The following is a 20,974-nucleotide window of genomic DNA, read 5'->3' as shown; positions in this document are numbered from 1 at the left end:
AACAGTGTTTATAGTTTAAAAACAATAAGTCGTGGGTTATTAGTTGGATTGTTAATAACTAGGCCTACATTACAACGACCAGTAGGTGGCAGTGTTTATCATAATAATGCTGTCTTTCTAACGTTATTGTGTTACGCTGTTGAGCTCTGACATAGTCAGGCTGTGACGTCAAAACATCAACCGATCAGTTAATTGATTTGGACTGATTTAATGCTTTAGAATTACTCCTGATTTTTGTGTTTAGACCATTGTAATCCTGCTTTACCAATCGCAAAACATTTGGAAAGCAAGAGCAACACATACAATACATATTCATCGGAAAAATAGCCATCCAGGCTTGTTTATTAAGTTTAGGACGGAACACATATTAATGTGCATCACTGAGTGTCAGTCTGATGCTTCGTTAGAAAAAATAAATAAAAGAAAATGAAAAAAATAGCGCCGAAAATGAAAAAAATAGCGCCGTAATGTAGCCGGCATAACGTGCACTGACTGTGTGACTGCATGACATTTCAACGCACCAATCAGTTGCTGAGGAGCTGATTGAGTCTACTTCCCTACACCAGGATAGCTGAGGGGAAACGGACGGACGGACGGCGGTCTCGCACGGATATCTCATCATCATCCGAGTCGAGTCGCCTGTGAGAGACCTCTGGAAAAACCTCGATTCCCTCCTTTCCTCTTTGGTGTCCGCTGCAGGGAGATGGCTGGTATTTTGGCGTGGTTTTGGAATGAGAGGTTCTGGCTCCCTCATAATGTAACCTGGGCTGACTTAAAGAACACAGATGAGGCAACGTTCCCGCAAGCCGAGGATCTCTATTTGGCTTGTCCTTTAGCATTTTGCATCTTTATGATACGGCTGGTTTTCGAAAGGTGGGTCTGAGCACATGCGTTCAGCCAGGTGGCTGAGACATGGTTTGTTGTGTCGGTGAAACGTTCCTGCGAACGGCTCGGCACGCGACGCCGTCCTTGTATCTTGAGTCTGTTTCCTAAACAATGGCTTGTTATCTGGTTAGCCAACAAATCACCACGGTTGATCATCCATCTGCAGGCCTGCAGCGCTGTGTGCCCTCTTGATGCATCTGTCAGAGCTCACCTCACGGTGCAGCCAAGTTACCATACCTGCCTGTCCCTCAAACCTAAACTCCCTTTTTAACCTTAACAAAAAATAGGCTTCTTTACCAGCTCTTAGCCATTTTTTTTTTTTTTTTTTTTTTCGAACTAGCCTTTGGTTGGATCACCATACATCGGACTGTTACCATATATACATCAGTATGGGAAACAGTGATGATGGTCACTGCTGTTTTTGAGTTTCTGTCGGAAGTAGCCAGGCTCATACTGTACTCATACTGAGTTCCTTTCCACAAAATAAAAAAAATGAGTATAACCTGTGACAGAAATATTATGTTTAACCCTGAAGTGTTTAATTCCTGCAATGCTTCTTGTAAGGGATGTTTGGGTCATTTTGTTTATGCACACTGTTGACTATCTGTGTCTGCTGGCCTTCCACAGCGTCTCAACACTCTTCAAGTGTGTCATCAGTTTGTTATCAGACTATTTCATTTGAAAGACAAGAAAAACTACTTCCCCTTTTATTCTACTTTATTTCACAATTGCAACTCAACATAAATATTTTCCCTCATTAAAAACTGTGTGAAACTGCTTGTGGTCACTTAACTATTCAGCTAGAAAAAGAAAGAGTTTAGAACAGAAAGATTTATGTGAAACTAGACCAAAAAATATAAATAATCACGGAAAAGTACTGTAATGATTTGTAATAAAATTACATCTGTTTATTGCAGGTTTATTGCAAGACCATGTGCCATGGGCCTGAAGATCCAAGCCAATGGGCCACAAAAGGCGCAGCCCAATGCCATCCTGGAGAAGGTTTTTACTGCTATAACTAAGGTGGCATATGAATTCTCTATATCTTTGTTATAGCTTCATAATTCATACTCCTACAAAAAGATGAGTAACACATTGGACTGTTTGTCTTTCCAGCACCCAGATGAGAAGCGACTGGAGGGTCTGTCTAAGCAGCTTGACTGGGATGTACGCACCATCCAGCGTTGGTTCAGGCAGCGGCGCAACCAGGAGAAGCCAAGCACTCTCGCCAGATTCTGTGAAAGCATGTGAGATTACCTATATGATGGGCATTTCTATCCACATATGTTACCACGTTTATCGTTAAACTCAGAAATAATTTCCCAATTTGTATTTCAAGGTTTTACAGGAACTTATACGCAGTCAATCAACAATATTAGGAGAGAAAGACAGAAAATATGAGGCTAATGTTATGTAAAATCAAGTCATAGATTCATAACCTTTCATTCATTCATTTTCCGAACCACTTATTCCAATTCAGGGTCGCGGGGAAGCTGGAGCCTATCCCAGCTGGCTTTGGGCGACAGGCAGGGTACACCCTGGACAGCTTGCCAGTCCATTGCAGGGCCACACACAGAGAGACGAACAACCACTCACGCTCACACTCACTCCTAGGGGCAATTTAGAGTGACCAATTAACCTATCATGCATGTCTTTGGATGGTGGGAGGAAGCCGGAGTACCCGGAGAGAACCCACGCATACACGGGGAGAACATGCAAACTCCACACAGAAAGGCCACTGACCAAACCAGCCAAGGATCGAACTAGTGACCTTCTTGCTGTGAGGCCACAGTGCTAACCACTGCGCCACCGTGCAGCCCCATAACCTTTCAAGGAAGTCCATTACACTGATCATAACATTTGCTTAACATTGGTTAATGCATAAGTTGGCTTCATGTTGGCATAGTACAGGTACTGTGTGAAGACTGATTTGAATAGTTTGAATAGGCTGCGTTGTACACACACCCTTTGACAGTAGTAAAAGTAAGAATGATAGATAACCGTATGCAAGCTGAGTTTCACATTTCTGCAAGTTCATTTTAATTTGCAATAGAAAAAGATGTCATTGTTTTTGCTGTCATAAACCAAACACAAAGAATTTTAGATGAATGGAAATGATGAAGGAAATTTATTGGGCCACAGTTTAAAATGGCTTTTACAGTTCCTTAAACTTACTGAGACGTTCATGTTGTACGAAGCAGAATCGCTGATTTAGTCTTTCAACTGACAATTTTACTGTCTTCATTTTTTTTTTACTTAGTCTGTATCTCATCTGTCCTAGAAGAACAGCATCATTAGTGCTGGTGATGCCTTGTCTTTAATTATTATAATGACATCCCACTGCAACCAACAAGCCCACTGAAGTGCGTAATGGAGAATTGGCTAATCTGCAGTAAAGCATTTGCCATCAGGGACATTGTAGTTACTTATCTGTGTGGTTTTAAGGCCAAAGAGTGAGTTTTTGCTGTCGGAGCAGAGTCATGTCTGACACCAGCGGAGTAAATGTGGCAGTTTGAGACATAGAAAGCCTCACATCCTCTGATCCGCCTGAGGCTGCTGTTCACCCAGGAGAACACATTTGGCTGATTTGACCACTGCGCAACCCCATGAAGGAATCGGAAAAAACAAACAATGCATTCTCTCCCACAAAAAGTGACTGGATTTATGCTTTTCTGGAATATGTGGGGCTTTTTGAACATGCATAGCTGGATTTCATTTGGTTAAAACACCAACTGTGCCAAAGCCATTATCTGCCTTCAGCTGATACTGGGCAGCAGACGCCGTTGGGCTTTGCAGCATTTTGTCCAGGTTGACGCTGGTCTCCAGACGAGGTTGACTTCAGTCCCTCCAGCAGTGATTGTGCTGTAATTAGGCTCTCTCTCCCAGCTGTTGCTGACTGATAGGATTCTTTGTCTCTTAGTTGTCTGGATAGCTGATCTGTTGTCCATTCTCTTCATTATGCAAACAGAGAGTATGCAGTTGGCACATTTGGTTGTAAAATAGTGAAGACGCAGCCTAGTGTTTTTGTTTACAGACTTTTGTTATTGACTTCTTTTTCCCAGACAGACAGCAGAAAAATTAAACATTCAAACTTTTTTTTTTTTTTGTAATAAACAACCCCCTGTCATGAGATGCTGACAGAAACTCATAGTTTTAAACAAGCAGCTTGATTAAATATCAGACTGGCTGATAACTGGCTGAGAACACGACTTCCTCTCTTCAGCTTTCCTTTGTCAGGACAAGCTGAAGCAGGGGTACGCTCTGATGTCTTCAAAAGCCCCAGCTGTCTGATTTCATCTTCCTCCCCCCTTTGTGCTTTTAGAGCACACAATTATTTTAAGCAAAGAAATGCACATTACTTGAATTTTCTTTTTTTTTTTATTTGAAGGCACATTCAAATATATATATATATATATATATATATATACATTTGCTTCATTCAAATGTTTGTTTATAAATTAATATTTAAATTTTCCATCAATTCACTGCTGTCAATTACACCATTGTTAAATGGATCGTTTAGGAACCTGTATTTCCTTATTTGACCTGTATAATCACTATACATAATCTGAATAAGCTGAATCATACCCATATGTTTAGTTAGTCAGGATAACTTTTGCCGTGGTAGGATATGGTCAAATGGTAAGAAAAATAGTTCAAGTTGCATTTTTATGGGATTAAAAAATTGTTATTTAGTGATTACAAAGAGGCTACAATCATAATATATTTCATATAAAATACAATTTTATTACCAAGGTTGGTTATTTTTCAGATAAAATGGAAACATGAAAGATATGCTTGTCACAAGCTGCTTAAACTCATCTTCATTTTCTCAAATTATTTCAAACAAAGTTAAAGTTAGCAGAAGTGCTGAAATATAACGCTGTGTCAGTTTGAAAGTTGCCTCTTGCAAAGACGTGTGTGATGGAATTATCTTTCTCTTATAAAGGATGTGTTTTTTTGTGTTGTGCTACAGGAAGTAAAACATTGACACCCCTTATTTAGAGAATTCGAACAGCTCCAACCGTGGTCGCTGCTGAGACATTTACAAGTCATTTTAGTCAGTTGGGAACATTTCTAAACCAAGATTATTCAATCAAACCCATCGTCTCAAAACAGGATTTACCAGTTAACTCTACTCTTCTTTACTAGCACATACTTACTTTACAGAAATGAAAGTGATCTATCATTTAAGGTTGCATAATCATGTCAGTAAGGTAAACACACAGCAATCATTTACTTTACAGTTAATCACCCTCTTAGGCTTAAATAGATTCACTCAAAGGTTTATGAACTGCAGAAGAAGACCACTGATAGCGGTTCACATAACCAGTTTTATCAGTAATGTTCTTTTTCTGGCTGTTATGCAGGTGTGTGATTTTCATACCTTTAAACCAGAAAAAAAAAAACCAGAAACCTCTCCAGACACAACAAGTGCATGTGGACTGGTTGAGTAGGTGAAGAATGGTTTTATGAATTTATCCCAACATTTCTTAGCAGATTTATCACTGGAAATAATTGTGCATTAGTGAGGTTTCACAGATCAAACTGAAACAAAGAAGACTAATAAAGGCAGAGCAACAAAGATGTCTGTGATGGTCTTTTTTTCAGCAATGAGGAAAAACAGATTCTGCACAGCTGAATTTTGGAAAAGCTGGAGCTTCATAGTTGTTGTTTTTTTTTCATTGAGCCACACGAATGCAAACAGTTGCAGCCAGCTGGTGTTCAGTCTACCCACCTGGAGAAGTCAAATTGAACAAGCCAGCATGCACTGCCTTTTATTATTTTACATCATCACTGGCAGAAAAACTTGCATGCTGTCTTCATTACTGAGTTTTTAACCCCTTAAAAGACTAAAGGCTCTGTAAAATCAAACATTTAATGCAAATGGTGAGCAGGTCTTAGTTGTTTTGGGTGTGTGACTAGCATGATAGGAAATCTTGCAAGAATATGGAGGGGTCATTTAAATATGACCTGCAATTATTTTCTACTCAAAGAGGTGAAGAGTTTCATACTATATTCCTAACAATTCACTGGTGAAAGATTAAGCTGTTATAAAAATAAAGAACAATTCTGGTCTAATTACACTTTCCATGCATTTTATCAAATCCCATATGTGACAACTTAATCATTCTGTACAACTACTGCACACTCCTAGTTTATTAAACTGTAATTGGCAACAGCAGAATAACAGATAGCACTTTGTAGATGATTAAAATAAGAAATGCATGTTTATTTTCTGAAACTGGCTATTATTTACACTGTGTCTGAAAATTGTAGTTCATAATAACAAAAACTAATTGTGTATGATGTCCGAAAAAAGGAAAATCTATTCAAGGAAAGCCGTGTAAGTCATTGTGATTGTATATACATAGCGGTGATTCAGCCGTACTTCAAAAAGACTCTTGTTGGCTTAATCAACCGGTTGCCATGTAACAGTCTTTACTGGGTGCCAGGTAGACTCGTCCACTTAATTTGGTTTTACAATGCTTTTGATTAAGCCCAGAAAACAGCTAATGTTGGCTCCCATAAGCAGCATGTTTACATGGTAACGATCTATCTGATGTGCTATCCAGTAAAGGCTCCAGTTGAATATCTTGGACAAACAGCCACATAAAAGGGACATCTCTGCATGATGTGCATGTTCTGTTCTCTTTTTGAATCTTTAGATGATGTTGAGCTTCGGGGCCAAGGCTGTCAAAGTGTGTTTGATTTGAGGTCAGCTGGAATAGCCATGCTGCACAACCTTTAAAGTATGCAAAAGCTGGTCTCACATGACTGCCTATGGAGGGAGCTTCTGTCACAGCTATAAGTCAGTGTTTTTGTCCATGTAACAGAAGTTGAGCTTTGTTTTTGTTCCTCTGTTTGGATTTTTAAAAGTATGTACAAAAGAACATTTGGTGAATTGAAATGTGTTAAATTCATGCATCGCACAAGTCACCTGTTTATGAACAGAAAGATGCTGAGACAAAGATTGGAATGATTTGTCAGCAGACAAAAATAAACCTTTTTTTTCTGTTTTGCTTTGTTTCTAGGTGGAGATTTACATTCTACCTGTACATATTTACGTATGGAGTGCGCTTTCTTAAAAAGGTAAGTTTTGACTAGCATCAGCATCAGCAAATTGCCGACATGATACAACCTTGCAAAAATAATTAAAGGAGATATTAAAGTGATCAATTACTATTTGCAAAGACCTGCACACTAAAACCAGTCAAGTCAGTATTTGTTTATGTAATCACTCAGTCTAGCACATGGAAATTGGGCTACCTTATTATACTGATAAACCACGTTACAACCATGTTTTGTTATGTTTAACCACATTAAAATAATAATAATTGTTGAGTAAATTAAGTCATTTAGTCATTATAATTAGAACAGAATTTCCACATGCACTATATGACCTATAGAGGAATTTAGTTTTAAGCAATATCTATAAAATTTTGCATTTGAAATATAGCAGCACTGCATTTTTAAACCAACAAACTTCAATTTTAATCTTCAAAACCTGAACTACAATTTTGTCATTATTCTGCAACATTTCATAGTTAACCAATTTTTCATTAGCTAGCAAAGCTAAAGCTAAGGCCTTTGGTTTTGTTAGCTAATGGCAGCTTTAGCACGCTAAGATGTTAGCCTCATAGTAACTGTATATTCAAACTGAACAATTAAAAAAGGTTTTTCCAAACATATTGATTATTTAAATTTTGGCTAAATAAACCAAATAAATAAATCACTGCAGTGTCACCCTATGGCACTCTGAATAGGTATATTCAGGGTTTCATGGTGATCAGAACATCCCAGTATAGTCTACATGATAACCCACTGGCCTCTTTTTAAAATGTCTTTCAACATGCAGCGAAGTTACCATAAACTGATAACAATGAGTCACACATGAAAGATTTATGGTAACACGATAGCATAATATTTCATGCATATATTCATGATAATGTATACATTATGGCAGTCAAAGCCAGAGTGAAGAAAAATGTCTCAGACGCAAGTTGCATGACAAAGCACTTTGTAGAAGTAGTTCATGCTTAGCAGTCGCTGCTGCAGGCACCAGCCTCCAGCTTCTGGGATTTATTAATAGATCAGCTCTGGAGAGGAGTGCAGGCAACATAAAGTCAAGCACAACGATCGGTAACTCTTTCATTTTAGCACATTTATGAAGATAAAAGATGTATAAGCCTCTCTTTGATAGTCTAGTTTCCTTTAAACAAAAGCATTTCATTTATCGGACCTTAAGCTTCTACATTAAATTCAATAGAATCACTTTGAGATATAGTTTAGTTTATGAATTTTTTGTTAAGGGTTTAAAGCCTGACTTTTAAAATACTTTATTTTCTTCAGACCCCGTGGCTTTGGAACACCAAAGAGTGCTGGTACAACTACCCTTACCAGGTAAAGGTTTACACATTATTATTGAAATAGCACCATAACTTGTCAAACTTTTTAAATAATATACGTGTATATTCCTTTGAAAATATTTTTTGTTTGTGTATGCAGCCACTGACTGTGGACATCCACTATTACTATATACTGGAGTTGTCTTTCTACCTGTCGCTACTCTTTTCTCAGTTCACAGACATCAGGAGGAAGGTAAGAACGGCTGCAATGTACTGAAGAAAGCACATCATACATTTTAGTTACATAAAAAAAGTATCATTATAGCAAGCGTTGTCATAGAAAAAAGCATTATTATCTTTTTCTAGCTGTCCATCTCATTTATTGTCACAGAGTCTTTAATGTTTAGTATGTTTGGTCTTGAAACAGTTTTCTGCTTCACTGATGTGTGAAATGGTAAAAAACAGAAAAAGGGATTCTCACTTTTCATTTAAATTATTGAAAAATTGCTCTTAGATGCCACAAAAAATGACTCAAGACAAACTTCCTCTCAAAACACTTGAATTAGTAATACCTAAGAATTGTTACTTTATCTGGTTTTAAATGCATTGTTTACTAAAGTAAATGAGACACACATTTGATCATGTATGAATAGCACTGGGATATTAGAATTATTTCAACTCAAACATTTTGATTTCAAACAGAAAGAGAATCAAACATGATCCATCCATCCATCCATCTTCTGCCGCTTATCCGGGGTCGGGTCGCGGGGGCAGCAGCCTAAGCAGGGAAGCCCAGACTTCCCTCTCCCCAGCCACATTTGCCAACTCTGCGGGGGGGATCCCGAGGCGTTCCCAGGCCAGCCGAGAGATATAATCCCTCCAGCGTGTCCTGGGTCTTCCCCGGGGTCTCCTCCCAGAGGGACGTGCCTGGAACACCTCACCAGGGAGGCGTCCAGGAGGCATCCTGACCAGATGCCCGAGCCACCTCAACTGGTTCCTCTCGATGCGAAGGAGCAGCGGCTCTACTCTGAGCCCCTCCCGGATGACTGAGCTCCTCACCCTATCTCTAAGGGAGAGCCCGGCCACCCTGCGGAGGAAACTCATTTCAGCCGCCTGTATACGAGATCTCGTTCTTTCGGTCACGACCCACAGCTCATGACCATAGGTGAGGGTAGGAACGTAGATCGACTGGTAAATCGAGAGCTTCACCTTCTGGCTCAGCTCCTTCTTCACCACGACAGACCGGCGCAGAGCCCGCATTACTGCAGACGCCGCACCGATCCGTCTGTCGATCTCACGCTCCATCCTTCCCTCACTTGTGAACAAGACCCCGAGATATTTAAACTCCTCCACTTGAGGCAGGACCTGACTCCCGACCCGGAGAGGGCAATCCACCCTATTCCGGCTGAGGACCATGGTCTCAGATTTTGAGGTGCTGATTCTCATCCCAGCCGCTTCACACTCGGCCGCGAATCGCTCAAGCGAGAGCTGGAGATCACGACCAGATGAAGCCAACAGGACCACGTCATCCGCAAAAAGCAGGGACCCAATCCTGAGGCCACCAAGTCGGATCCCCTCAACACCTCGGCTGCGCCTAGAAATTCTGTCCATATAAGTTATGAACAGAATCGGTGATAAAGGGCAGCCTTGGCGGAGTCCAACCCTCACCGGAAACGAATCCGACTTACTACCGGCAATGCGGACCAAGCTCTGACACCTGTCGTACAGGGACCGGACAGCTCGTACAAGGGGGTCCGGTACCCCATACTCCCGGAGTACCCCCCACAGGAGCCCCCGGGGGACACGGTCGAATGCCTTCTCCAGGTCCACAAAGCACATGTAGACTGGTTGGGCAAACTCCCATGCCCCCTCCAGGACCCCAGAGAGGGTATAGAGCTGGTCCACTGTTCCGCGACCAGGACGAAAACCACACTGCTCCTCCTCAATCCGGGATTCGACTATCCGGCGGACCCTCCTCTCCAGGACCCCTGAATAGACCTTACCAGGGAGGCTGAGGAGTGTGATTCCCCTGTAATTGGAACACACCCTCCGGTCCCCCTTCTTAAAAAGGGGGACCACCACCCCAGTCTGCCAATCCAGCGGTACTGCCCCCGATGTCCACGCGATGCTGCAGAGGCGTGTCAGCCAGGACAGCCCCACAGCATCCAGAGCCTTAAGGAACTCCGGGCGGATCTCATCCACCCCTGGGGCCTTGCCGCCAAGGAGCTTTTTGACCACCTCAGCGACTTCAGCCCCAGAGATAGGAGAGTCCACCCCTGAGTCCACCAGCTCTGCTCCCTCATGGGAAGACGTGTTGGTAGGATTGAGGAGGTCTTCGAAGTATTCCCTCCACCGACCCACAACGTCCCGAGTTGAGGTCAGCAGCTCCCCACCTCCACTGTACACAGTATTGATGGAGCACTGCTTCCCCCTCCTGAGCCGCCGGATGGTGGACCAGAATCTCCTCGAAGCCGTCCGGACGTCTTTCTCCATGGCCTCGCCGAACTCCTCCCATGCCCGAGTTTTTGCCTCGGCAAGAGCCGAAGCCGCATGCCGCTTAGCCTGTCGGTACCCATCAGCTGCCTCCAGAGTCCCACAGGCCAAGAAGGCCCGATAGGACTCCTTCTTCAGCTTGACGGCATCCCTCACTGCTGGTGTCCACCAACGAGTCCTGGGATTACCGCCACGACAGCCACCAACGACCTTACAGCCACAGCTCCGGCTGGCCGCCTCAGCAATAGAGGCACGGAACACAGCCCATTCGGACTCAATGTCCCCCGCCTCACTCGGGACATGTTCGAAGCTCTGCTGAAGGTGGGAGTTGAAGCTCACTCTGACAGGGGACTCAGCCAGACGTTCCCAGCAGACCCTCACAACACGTTTGGGCCTGCCAGCTCTGACCGGCTTCCTCCCCCACCACCTGAGCCAACTCATCACCAGGTGGTGATCAGTTGACAGCTCCGCCCCCCTCTTCACCCGAGTGTCCAAGGCATGTGGCTGCAGGTCCGACGATACGACTACAAAGTCGATCATTGAACTGCGGCCCAGGGAATCCTGATGCCAGGTGTACATATGGACACTCTTATGCTGGAACATGGTGTTCGTTATAGACAATCCATGACGAGCACAGAAGTCCAATAACAAAACACCATTTGGGTTCAGAGGGGGGGGGACCATGTCTCCCAATCACTCCACTCCAGGTCTCACTGTCATTGCCCACGTGAGCATTGAAGTCCCCCAGCAGAACAATGGAGTCCCCAGAAGGAGCACCCTCCAGCACTCCCTCCAAGGACCCCAGAAAGGGTGGGTACTCTGAACTGCTGTTCGGTGCATGAGCACAGACAACAGTCAGGACCCGTCCCCCCACCCGGAGGCGGAGGGAAACTACCCTTTCATCCACCGGGGTAAACCCCAACGTGCAGGCACCAAGCTGGGGGCTGATGAGAATGCCCACACCTGCTCGGCGCCTCTCACCTTGAGCAACTCCAGAGTGGAAGAAGGTCCAGCCCCTCTCGAGGGTACTGATTCCAGAGCCCAAGCCATGCGTCGAGGTGAGTCCAACTATATCTAGTCAGAACCGCTCAACCTCGCGCACAAGCTCAGGCTCCTTCCCCACCAGAGAGGTGACGTTTCACGTCCCTAGAGCCAGCTTCTGCAGCCGGGGATCGGACCGCCAGGGTCCCCGCCCCTTGCTGCCACCCAGCTCACATTGCTCCCGACCCCTACGGCTCCTCCCGCAGATGGTGAGCCCACGGGAGGTGGGGCCCATGTAACCCTTTCGGGCTGAGCCCGACCGGGCCCCATGGGCGAAGGCCCGGCCACCAGACGCTCGCTCTCGTACCCCGCCTCCAGGCCTGGCTCCAGAGGGGGGTCCCAGTAACCCGCGTCCGGGCAAGGGAACATTCATGCCCAGGTTGGTCGTCATCATAGGGGTCTATGAGCCGTGCTTGGTCTGCCACGAACATGATACAAATGTTAAAAAAAAAGATGGTTAGATTCCAACATGTCTCCCAACGACCTAAAAGGCAATACGCACAGCATCAGGACACCAGTTGGCCCCAACTACATAGAAAGTCATGTAAAAAAGTGTGTTTCAAGTTGACAGAACTCATTCAAATATGAGCTTAAAATATTAATTGTATGAATTGATTGTATCAATTAATACTTGTATTATTGATTCTCAATTAATACACATTAAGTCAAGGAAAGACAATAAACAAAAAAGACAAATATTTAAAGTATTTGTGACTGCTCCATTATATCTCCTGTACTAATCAGTGAAATATTTGTATTCTTAAAAGGAACCAGGTCATCATGTTACGTTAAATACTATAATGTTCTCATGTTTTTAAAAGTCCAACTTGGCACATTTGTTCAGAAATTAGTTTAAAAGTTAGTTCAGGCAAACATTTCTCATGGTCAGCAGGCAGCTTCATCCCAATCCACTTTTATTGTTTTATGAAAATGACGACACTTTTGGTTCATTTAGCATTGATATGCATGTCCTCCAGTCATGGTCATCCTCCCACCTCTGGTCCATCCCCAGCTCTGCCTTCTCCACAACACATGCTGCATACACAGAAGGCTCTATAATGCCGTATGCCTCCACTCTGTCATCTCTCTGTTGACTGTTGGCATGTTGTCTGTTTTTGTTTCTCCTTTCAGTTTTTTTCATGCACAGCACTGCACTAAGGAGGTCTTCTGCATCCCCTGCCAGTTCCAGTATGTTCCTCCCTGCACACTCTTGCCTTGCTTTCACTCTGTATCTTGTGTCATCACTCTTCCTTTTCATCCTTCCTCCCATTCACTCGCCCAGTTGGACTGGTGCTTTGAGCTGTCATGCAGAGTCATTTCAGTTGCTAAAGGTTTGCCAGAGGAATGCCCATGTTCATGTTCGCTTTGATAAAACCTTCCCCAAACTAAGGCCTCATTAACAAGACAAGACTGTAGTTATTTAGTCACAACTGTGATTGTTGTAGTTTGTGTTAAGTTGAAATAGTTTCAGATTTCAAGTGGTGTGGAAATCTGTTTTGCTTTTCGTCTATTTCAGCAGGAAGTATTTGTAATTGAAACTGAGTGGTTTCACACGATGGCACTTCTACACCTGTACAACAGTTGGATAGAGGTCCTTCTGCAACAACTCCGCTGCAGAAAACACTTATTGAGTGTTATTTTTGTTTAAGCTGTTATATGTGACACATGCAGTGAGACTTTAAAAGTGTTTTCTGTAGGTGTGTAACAGTTTTTGGTAAAAATGATTGTTTCCCCAGGATTTCCTGATAATGTTCCTGCACCATGTGTCAACGATCTCCCTCATCATATTTTCCTACGTGAACAACATGGCACGAGTGGGAACACTGGTTATGTGTCTCCATGATGCAGCCGACGTACTGATAGAGGTGAGAATAATCAAGACAGTTACATGCTGTAGATGGATGAATGGGATGCTGAAGATGATTCTGTGTGTTTGTTTCTGTCTGTGTTAAGTATAGTTAACATATCTTATTTCATATATTTTTTATGTGAATACTGAGTAAAAGATTAACTCATCTTCAAAAGGCATAAAGTTACAGTTAGATTTTAATATTTAACTTTAAATTAACTTAAACTTTAAATATTTATTTTTTATTCTAAATAGATACATCATTTGGTTTTGCACAGTTTTTATGTGGAAAAAAGAAGAAAGCAGCATTATAAACTACAGTCTAGACACAAATTCATGTGTTGCTTGGCCTTAGAACTTCATTTCATTCAGTGTGAAATTATAAACCAAAATCTACTCAAAGGTGCCAAGTCTCAGCTCCACACTGAGGTAAATATTAATAAATATATGTGAGATATTGCACTTTTAATTTACCACATTGTGTGTGATCATGATGTTTGAGAGCTCAGAGTTCAGAGGGAGCACAGAGTTTTCATTTTGATTAATGACCCAGAAGACTAAGGAGTAGAAATACTGTAGCGCTCTGAAAAAACTATTCTGAGCAGTCCCAAAAAGAAAAGAAAAGTAAATAAAAGAAAAGAAAAAGGAAAAAAGCCAAATGAGAAAAAAAGATCTTAAGAAAGATCCAGCTTAGACCTTAACTAAGTTATCCCTCTTCTTCTGTTCATACTTTAGCATGTACTTACAGGACTGCTAGTGTTTAGTGATACACCAAATGAATGAATTGAGAATTGTAAAGGAACATTTTGGAACTCAAATTTGGCTAAATGCGTTGCAATTATTCAGATATTAATGTATTCAATTGACAAGATAAACGCAGTCCAATAACTAAAGAGTTCAACAGGCATGGCAAGATGAACAGAATATGTTTGACTCAGCCTGTCACCTGGGGCCTCATTTCTAAAACTGTGCGTAGCAACGATGACTACAGGTGGCGTACGTATGGAAAACAGGAAATGCGGCGCAAAACAACTTCCCGATTTATAAAGCAGTGCGCACACACGTCCCATGCCTGTTTCGCTTTATAAATCAGGATCAACATTAAATTTTGCACACGTGAGGGAAGATCTTGTTACGTCCACATATTGGCTATAAAAAATCAGGCGAACGCCCCTGATAAATCTCATTTCCATGATGATTCAGCAGGGAAAAAGCAAAAAAAAAAGAGGGATGTTCTCAAATATGGGGTAGAAATTGAAATAGATAAAATATTTTTCACATTGTACGACCTTATCTCGTGGACTTGGGATGGACATCACCACCGCCAGAAAGGCAGAAGAGCGTCAGCAGGTGACAGATGCTGTCAACACGTCTCATCAGACCATCGGGCTTGTCCAGAAAGTAAAAATAAAGTGGTTAGACAATAAAATGTAGGGAGGAAGTGCTTTACAGTCTACAGGCGGATAATGTGCTGCTCACTCCTAGAATTTAGAAGCTGGCTGAGAAAATAAACGAGTAGCCACACACACGCTGGAACCAAATGCGCCAAATGCTCCTTTGTTTCACTTCATAAAATAAACGGACACAAATTAGACATATCTGACTCCAGTTTATTTATCGTTAAAATGCTGGAGTTTCTGTGTGACCCAGCTGGGTTTGCAGCGCTGCAATAGTGGTTGGAGAGGGGGCCAGTGACCTTATGCCCCCCCAGCAGGAGTGTTCTCGCAGAGGACACAATAATTGCCATCAAAGGGGTGGTGCAGGAGTTACTGAGAAATAAATACCACCCTGACAGAAATTACACAAAAATATAAACTTGTGAATAAATGAGAATTCTCTACATCTGATGTGTTGCATGACTTCTAGACGCTGAGTAAAGCTGCAGTTTGGTTCCAACATGAGGATGTGTGTGAGTGAATGTGAATGTGACAAGTTCCCATTTAGTACCATGTTATGTAGCACCTCCACTTTCTTGCACACATTTGCAGCTACAACAGGTTTCCTCCTGTGCATCGAGGCACCCCCGCCTGCGCTTCATCTGCCCGATGGCCGCTACACCACGGTGTGGCTGGCTGTGGCGCACAATTCTGTTACTTTGCACTCTGGGTTGGGAAAAGGCGTGAGCAGCCGCGACCTGTCCGTCACTTCCCTTTGGAAGTTGCCGGGCTCAAATCCAGGGTCTCCATGCGCCATGTTCATCAGCAGGGACAGATAAGCCACTGTGCACCTTTACACATTTGGGTGCAATTTATATCCAACCATCACTTCATGTTATGTACATCTGCAGGTGGGGAAAAACCCTGATCCCAGCCTAATGATGGGCGACCACGTCATTTTAATTGCAATTATTTATTTAAAACTTTATTAGTATGGCAGCTTCTGTACGACTTCTTAATTGTGCAAAATGGTATTTATAACATGTAGAACTGCTTTGTTGCAGAACATATTTTAGTTGTTGATGTTTTACGTGGTGGAGTAACAATATCAAATACACATTTTCTCAATTTTTGTAAATGCTATTAGTGTACAACATACTATATGAGTTTATATTTGATTTTGAAAAAATGCCTCCAATTTCACACCATTTCTTTGGTTTTATTTTCTGCCTTTGATGTTGCCGTTTCTCGTTTTTCCGGGTTTTGTGCGTACACCAGGGTAAGAGTTGGCGTGGGAGTAGGGACATTTTACCGCCAAGTTGTGTTTTTGTGCGTGCGACAGCTTTATAAAGGAGTCCCCTGATCTCCATCTCTCTGCATTTATCAGGCATGCAACAGCTGAAGCTGGCTGCATTTAAAGCTTACATGACCATCACCAAAGTGTCTTGATGTATGATGAAGTCTTTCCGTTGCTGTATTGTCGGCCATATTGATTTTTTATTGATTATTGTCTTTATTTTTTATGACCCAGGCTGCCAAGATGGCCAACTATGCCAAATGTCAGATACTGTGCAACCTGCTGTTTGCAATGTTTGCAATTCTCTTCATAAGTTCCAGGCTGGGAGTTTACCCTGTCTGGTAAGTGTTATACACGTTCCTATGAACTGTAGTTGTAACTCACTAAAGTGTGGATTTTACACAGTCAATGTTTTGATTTTTCCACACATTTTAGTAATTTATGCCTGCATAACATCAGAGCCATCAAGATCTCAGTGCTTTCTTTTTCTTTCTTCTGGCTCCTCAATGGTTTGCAGTTCAGACAGATCTCTGTGAATTTTGTTGCTAAGTAATAGTTACTATGGATACAAAAGCTTTAACCTCTCAAAGAAAGCCAAACAATTCAGCTCATGAAAAGCAGATCCTTTTTGTTATTATTCTTTCACTGAAAACAGCACCTATGGTTTGATGCAGTCAGTGAAACATGAAAGAGCTGTGAAGATCTGTATTTATTAACTCGTATTTTTTTTGGGAGGAATTTGTCTTTATCTTGAACATATGCAGCACTTCAGTCTGCCTCTAGTCTGTTGCAGCCTATTTCTGCAACAGACTAGAGGCAGGTTTAATTAAATTTTTGAAGTCTGAGTGACTTTGTTTTACCAAAGAAGTGTAATTACTTAGAATAAACCATTCTGATGGATATTTGCAGATATCTTACAGCCAGCAGCCGTATGATCACACCTTTCACAAGTGAGGGGAGGAGGGACACTTTTTTTTTTTTAATCCAACTGCTGCAGCATCTAGCTGCTTTTCTTGACTGATTTAAAGATGCTATTTGGAACATCAAGGTTGTCGTCACTGACAATAAAAATAGCTTTCTTGAGAACGCTTGTTTAGACAAACAAGAATTTTTAAAGAAAGCTGATGTTATAGATCATTTGCATCATAGGTCAATTGCAGGAAATTACCAAAGAATAAGTACGTGCTGCCTGCTCTTAAGAAGAAATTAATGAGTTTTTTTAATCCATGTGTTTTTCAAAAAAAGTATGTCAAGTTGATCATTTCTTTCTTTGGAAGGATTTTAAATACCACTTTGTTCGAGAGTTGGGAGATTGTAGGACCCTTCCCTTCCTGGTGGGTCTTCAACCTGCTGCTAGTCCTGCTTCAGCTGCTTCACTCCTTTTGGTCCTATCTCATAGTGAAGACAGCATGCAGAGCCATCTCCAAAGGGAAGGTGAGTCACGACACTCAGCCCCTCCTCTACATCATTCCTACAGTTGTACCTGTTGTTGCGTCACACATGAAAACGTTATGCTGCTGTTGTAGTTATTATTAGTGTGTGGGGGTTTTAAAATAACCTCTTTTAATTTTCCCTTTTTCTTCCCATTGTAAATGTGCAATCTTCAAGGTGGGGAAATGGAATCCTTTACATGTAAGTACCACGACATCTCATTCAGCATGATGCAGTACATTCAGTTTTATCTCTTTCCCTTCAGCAGTCTGCACTGCATAAATTAATTAAATAAAATAAAAAAATAAATAAATAAAATAAATTAATTCCATTCTAGATTGCGCCGTCTGATGGCAGCAAATTGTAGTAGCTCAAAAAAAAATATTGAATTTCCCTTTGGGTATTAATAAAGTATTTTTCATTTCATTTAATTTCATAATACTTTGTTTTTTATGATAGTTCTGAATTTCTACTTAGCCCTAAACTGATCTTTAAAATTTTTGCTGTGCAAGTACAGTAGCTCCATGTCTTTGCATTGTTTTAAATGACAGACATTCTCTACTCACATTTTTTACATTTTAGTAAAATAAAACCTAGCCTCTTATGCCAAATTAGTTGTTATTTAAAACAGTCTGCAAAGATTAAGAACCTAATCACAGAAAGTAAGTAAATTTTGGATTTGATGGATTATTACATTGTTGTAACAACCTTCTGGCTATAAATCTTAACTATTAAGAAGCCTGTTTATTTCCTTTTTAAATGGTGCCACATTTGTGAGGAAAAAGCATTTGTGCAATGAGCCTCGGAGCTGATTATGTGGACTGCATCCATGAAAAATCATCTCTCTCAGTGCCAAACAGCTGACTTTGCAAATAGTTATTTTTATGTTATTTGGTATAGATGATTGAAGTCTGAGGTAAAATTCAAGTTGGTAATGTAACAAATTGCTGCTGAGGTTCAGAAAAAAGTTCTGTAGCATTTTACTTTATTCTATTTTATTTCATTTTATTATAAAAAAATTTTAAAAAAAGGCTTATTTATACAGAACCTGTCAAGATAAAAATCTCAAAGTGCTAAACCATAAAATACCATTTAAAACAGATTTTATTTGATTTATGTCCTTTCCAGACTACATATCAACTAGAGCAGTCATAGAGATAATATAACAACGATATGTTCTGAGTTCTAAGTATTGCAAGTCTTGCTCAGCTTTATGCCTGGCATTGATTGGCAGAGCAGGTCCCGTTTTGATGAGAAAATCTATTTGCAGCACTGTCATGCATGGCTGCCACAGATAATGACAGAGATAAGAATTTTAATCAGAAAAAAAAATTCCAAACAAACCTTTCATTTCTGCAGGTGTCAAAAGACGACCGCAGCGACATTGAGTCCAGCTCGGATGAAGACGACAGCCCCCCACCTAATCAAAAACACCACAGCAGCACCACCAACGGAACCAACAAAAATGGGACCAATGGGTACCTGATGGGCGCCCTGTATGCTAATGAACACTGACTGAACAGATATCACATGAATGGAACCATGCTACCAACGCCATCTATTTATCTGTGTGTGAGTGTGTGTGTGTGTTTGTATTTGAGTGTATGGTGGAGACTTGGGCAACACCACCACATGCATCATCATCATCTGGAAGTCCTTGATAGATTTGTGTGAATGCAGTTTTGTTATAGATTCTTTTCTTATTTTGTGCATTTGATGCTCTTCATCTCTATTCTGCATCAGACTGAACTCACTGAAAAACCGAAGCACTCTTACTGGTTAGACCCACTCTGGTATAAGCATGCTACATTTAACTTACAGTGATCAGACATATTGTGGGGGGGTAGGGGTGTTTTCTCCTTTGTTTGTGTCTTTTTATGTTATTTATTATTTCTAAATATGTTTGCAGCTTATAGTCTTAAACAATGACACAGCTGTGTTTCACACATCATGAGTATTTGCTAAATGTGGAAGACTTGGGTTTACTTTCAATGCTACACCCCCAAAGATTTGCCAAAACAGTGACTGCTTTTGTTTTCACTCACAAATGAATAGTAATGTGAAGTTTACTCAGATTTGACAACAGAAACATTTCTCCACTCAAGCTGTATATGAGATGTCAATAACAGTATTATGTGTGTGCATCAGATATGGCTAGACACTGTATCATTTTGAATCATTTTATTTGGTATTCTGGTACATTTCTGGTAAGCGTTACATTAATGCCATTTGTTCTCTTAAGAGGTAGACATGAGTTGTTTGCATTGTTCAATTAAAAAAACATGAAGACTGCAGTGTGTGGGTGTGTTGTATACAATTAGAAGCGAAATGGTCATTTAAAGAGCTCATATTGTTTATTTTGATTTGATGGGATTTATGCAATTGTACTTGCTTAAAGTTTTTTCCTGTTAATGTTTAATGGTGAAGCACCATTTCAAATAATTTAAGCCCTTTTTTACTTAATGGCCTCTCTCCACCTTACAGGTCCATTTTATATTAATTAGTCAACTGTTCATTATATAACAAACCTGACAGCTGTTATTGTGTATTCAACAGATTACCAGCATTTCTTTTTTTTTCTACTTTCTTCTTGTCTTTGATAATCAACACTCACTAGTAAGTCCAAAATGTCAGGAGGAAGGGAAAATGCTTTGTGTTGTGATGTCCGAATTTTTAAAAAAACAATCTAAATAGGAAGCTGGTGAGTTGTGCTCATCACACTCTTAGTTTACCAGGTATCTCAGTTGCACATTATTAGATAAATTATTTCTTTATGTTTGAGGTTTCTTCTAATTTGGGAATAAATATAAGAGAAATATAAGAAGAACATATTATATAATTTCTATAGGATGCAAGTTTTTGCATTACTGGTTACAGGTTGATTATATAGAGGAGTCAATGGTAATAGGTATCTTTTTCCACCAAGAATATTCAGTTTTAGTTCTTGTTGATTTTGCAAAAGGCAGAGAACTTTTAGTTTCAACCAACTTAACACAACCTGATGCTCAAAGTTGTTCTCAGTTATGTCTTCAATTTGTCTAAAAACATTTATAAATGATTTACAGCTTATCCTCTTTTGCTACAGAGTGGCTTATTACAAACTGGCAACTTGCTTTCACCCGTTTCAGCACAAGGAGCCACTCTGACTTAGCCATGTTTTTGTTATGCACCGGTTAGATGCAGGAGCACACATTTTCTGTTTTGCACTGCACCTGTAGCAAACTTGCTATCCAACCTCAGCTTACACTTTTGA

At 41.0% G+C, this 20,974-nt stretch overlaps 1 protein-coding gene across 2 annotated transcripts; it reads left to right on the top strand.

The window, feature by feature from the left end:
• Positions 1–703: 703 nt before the first annotated feature.
• cers6 (ceramide synthase 6) lies at positions 704–19,558 on the top strand (the record flags this gene model as incomplete). Of its 2 annotated transcripts, XM_079253852.1 has the most annotated exons (11): positions 704–873; positions 1,803–1,908; positions 2,002–2,132; positions 6,921–6,978; positions 8,239–8,289; positions 8,395–8,487; positions 13,505–13,633; positions 16,525–16,631; positions 17,568–17,724; positions 17,899–17,922; positions 19,081–19,558. In XM_079253852.1, the coding sequence occupies 11 exons, from the start codon at positions 704–706 to the stop codon at positions 19,234–19,236; spliced, it is 1,182 nt and encodes a 393-aa protein (XP_079109978.1). In that variant the 3' UTR covers positions 19,237–19,558. The 2 variants fall into 2 exon arrangements, with proteins under 2 accessions (XP_079109978.1, XP_079109979.1); XM_079253853.1 differs by lacking the exon at positions 17,899–17,922.
• Positions 19,559–20,974: the final 1,416 nt, after the last annotated feature.

Source organism: Telmatherina bonti (genome assembly GCF_933228915.1).
Source record: "Telmatherina bonti genome assembly, chromosome: 15".
Taxonomy (NCBI): domain Eukaryota; kingdom Metazoa; phylum Chordata; class Actinopteri; order Atheriniformes; family Telmatherinidae; genus Telmatherina; species Telmatherina bonti.
Note: the sequence above shows the minus strand (reverse complement) of the source record. Positions and strands in the feature narration are given on the sequence as shown.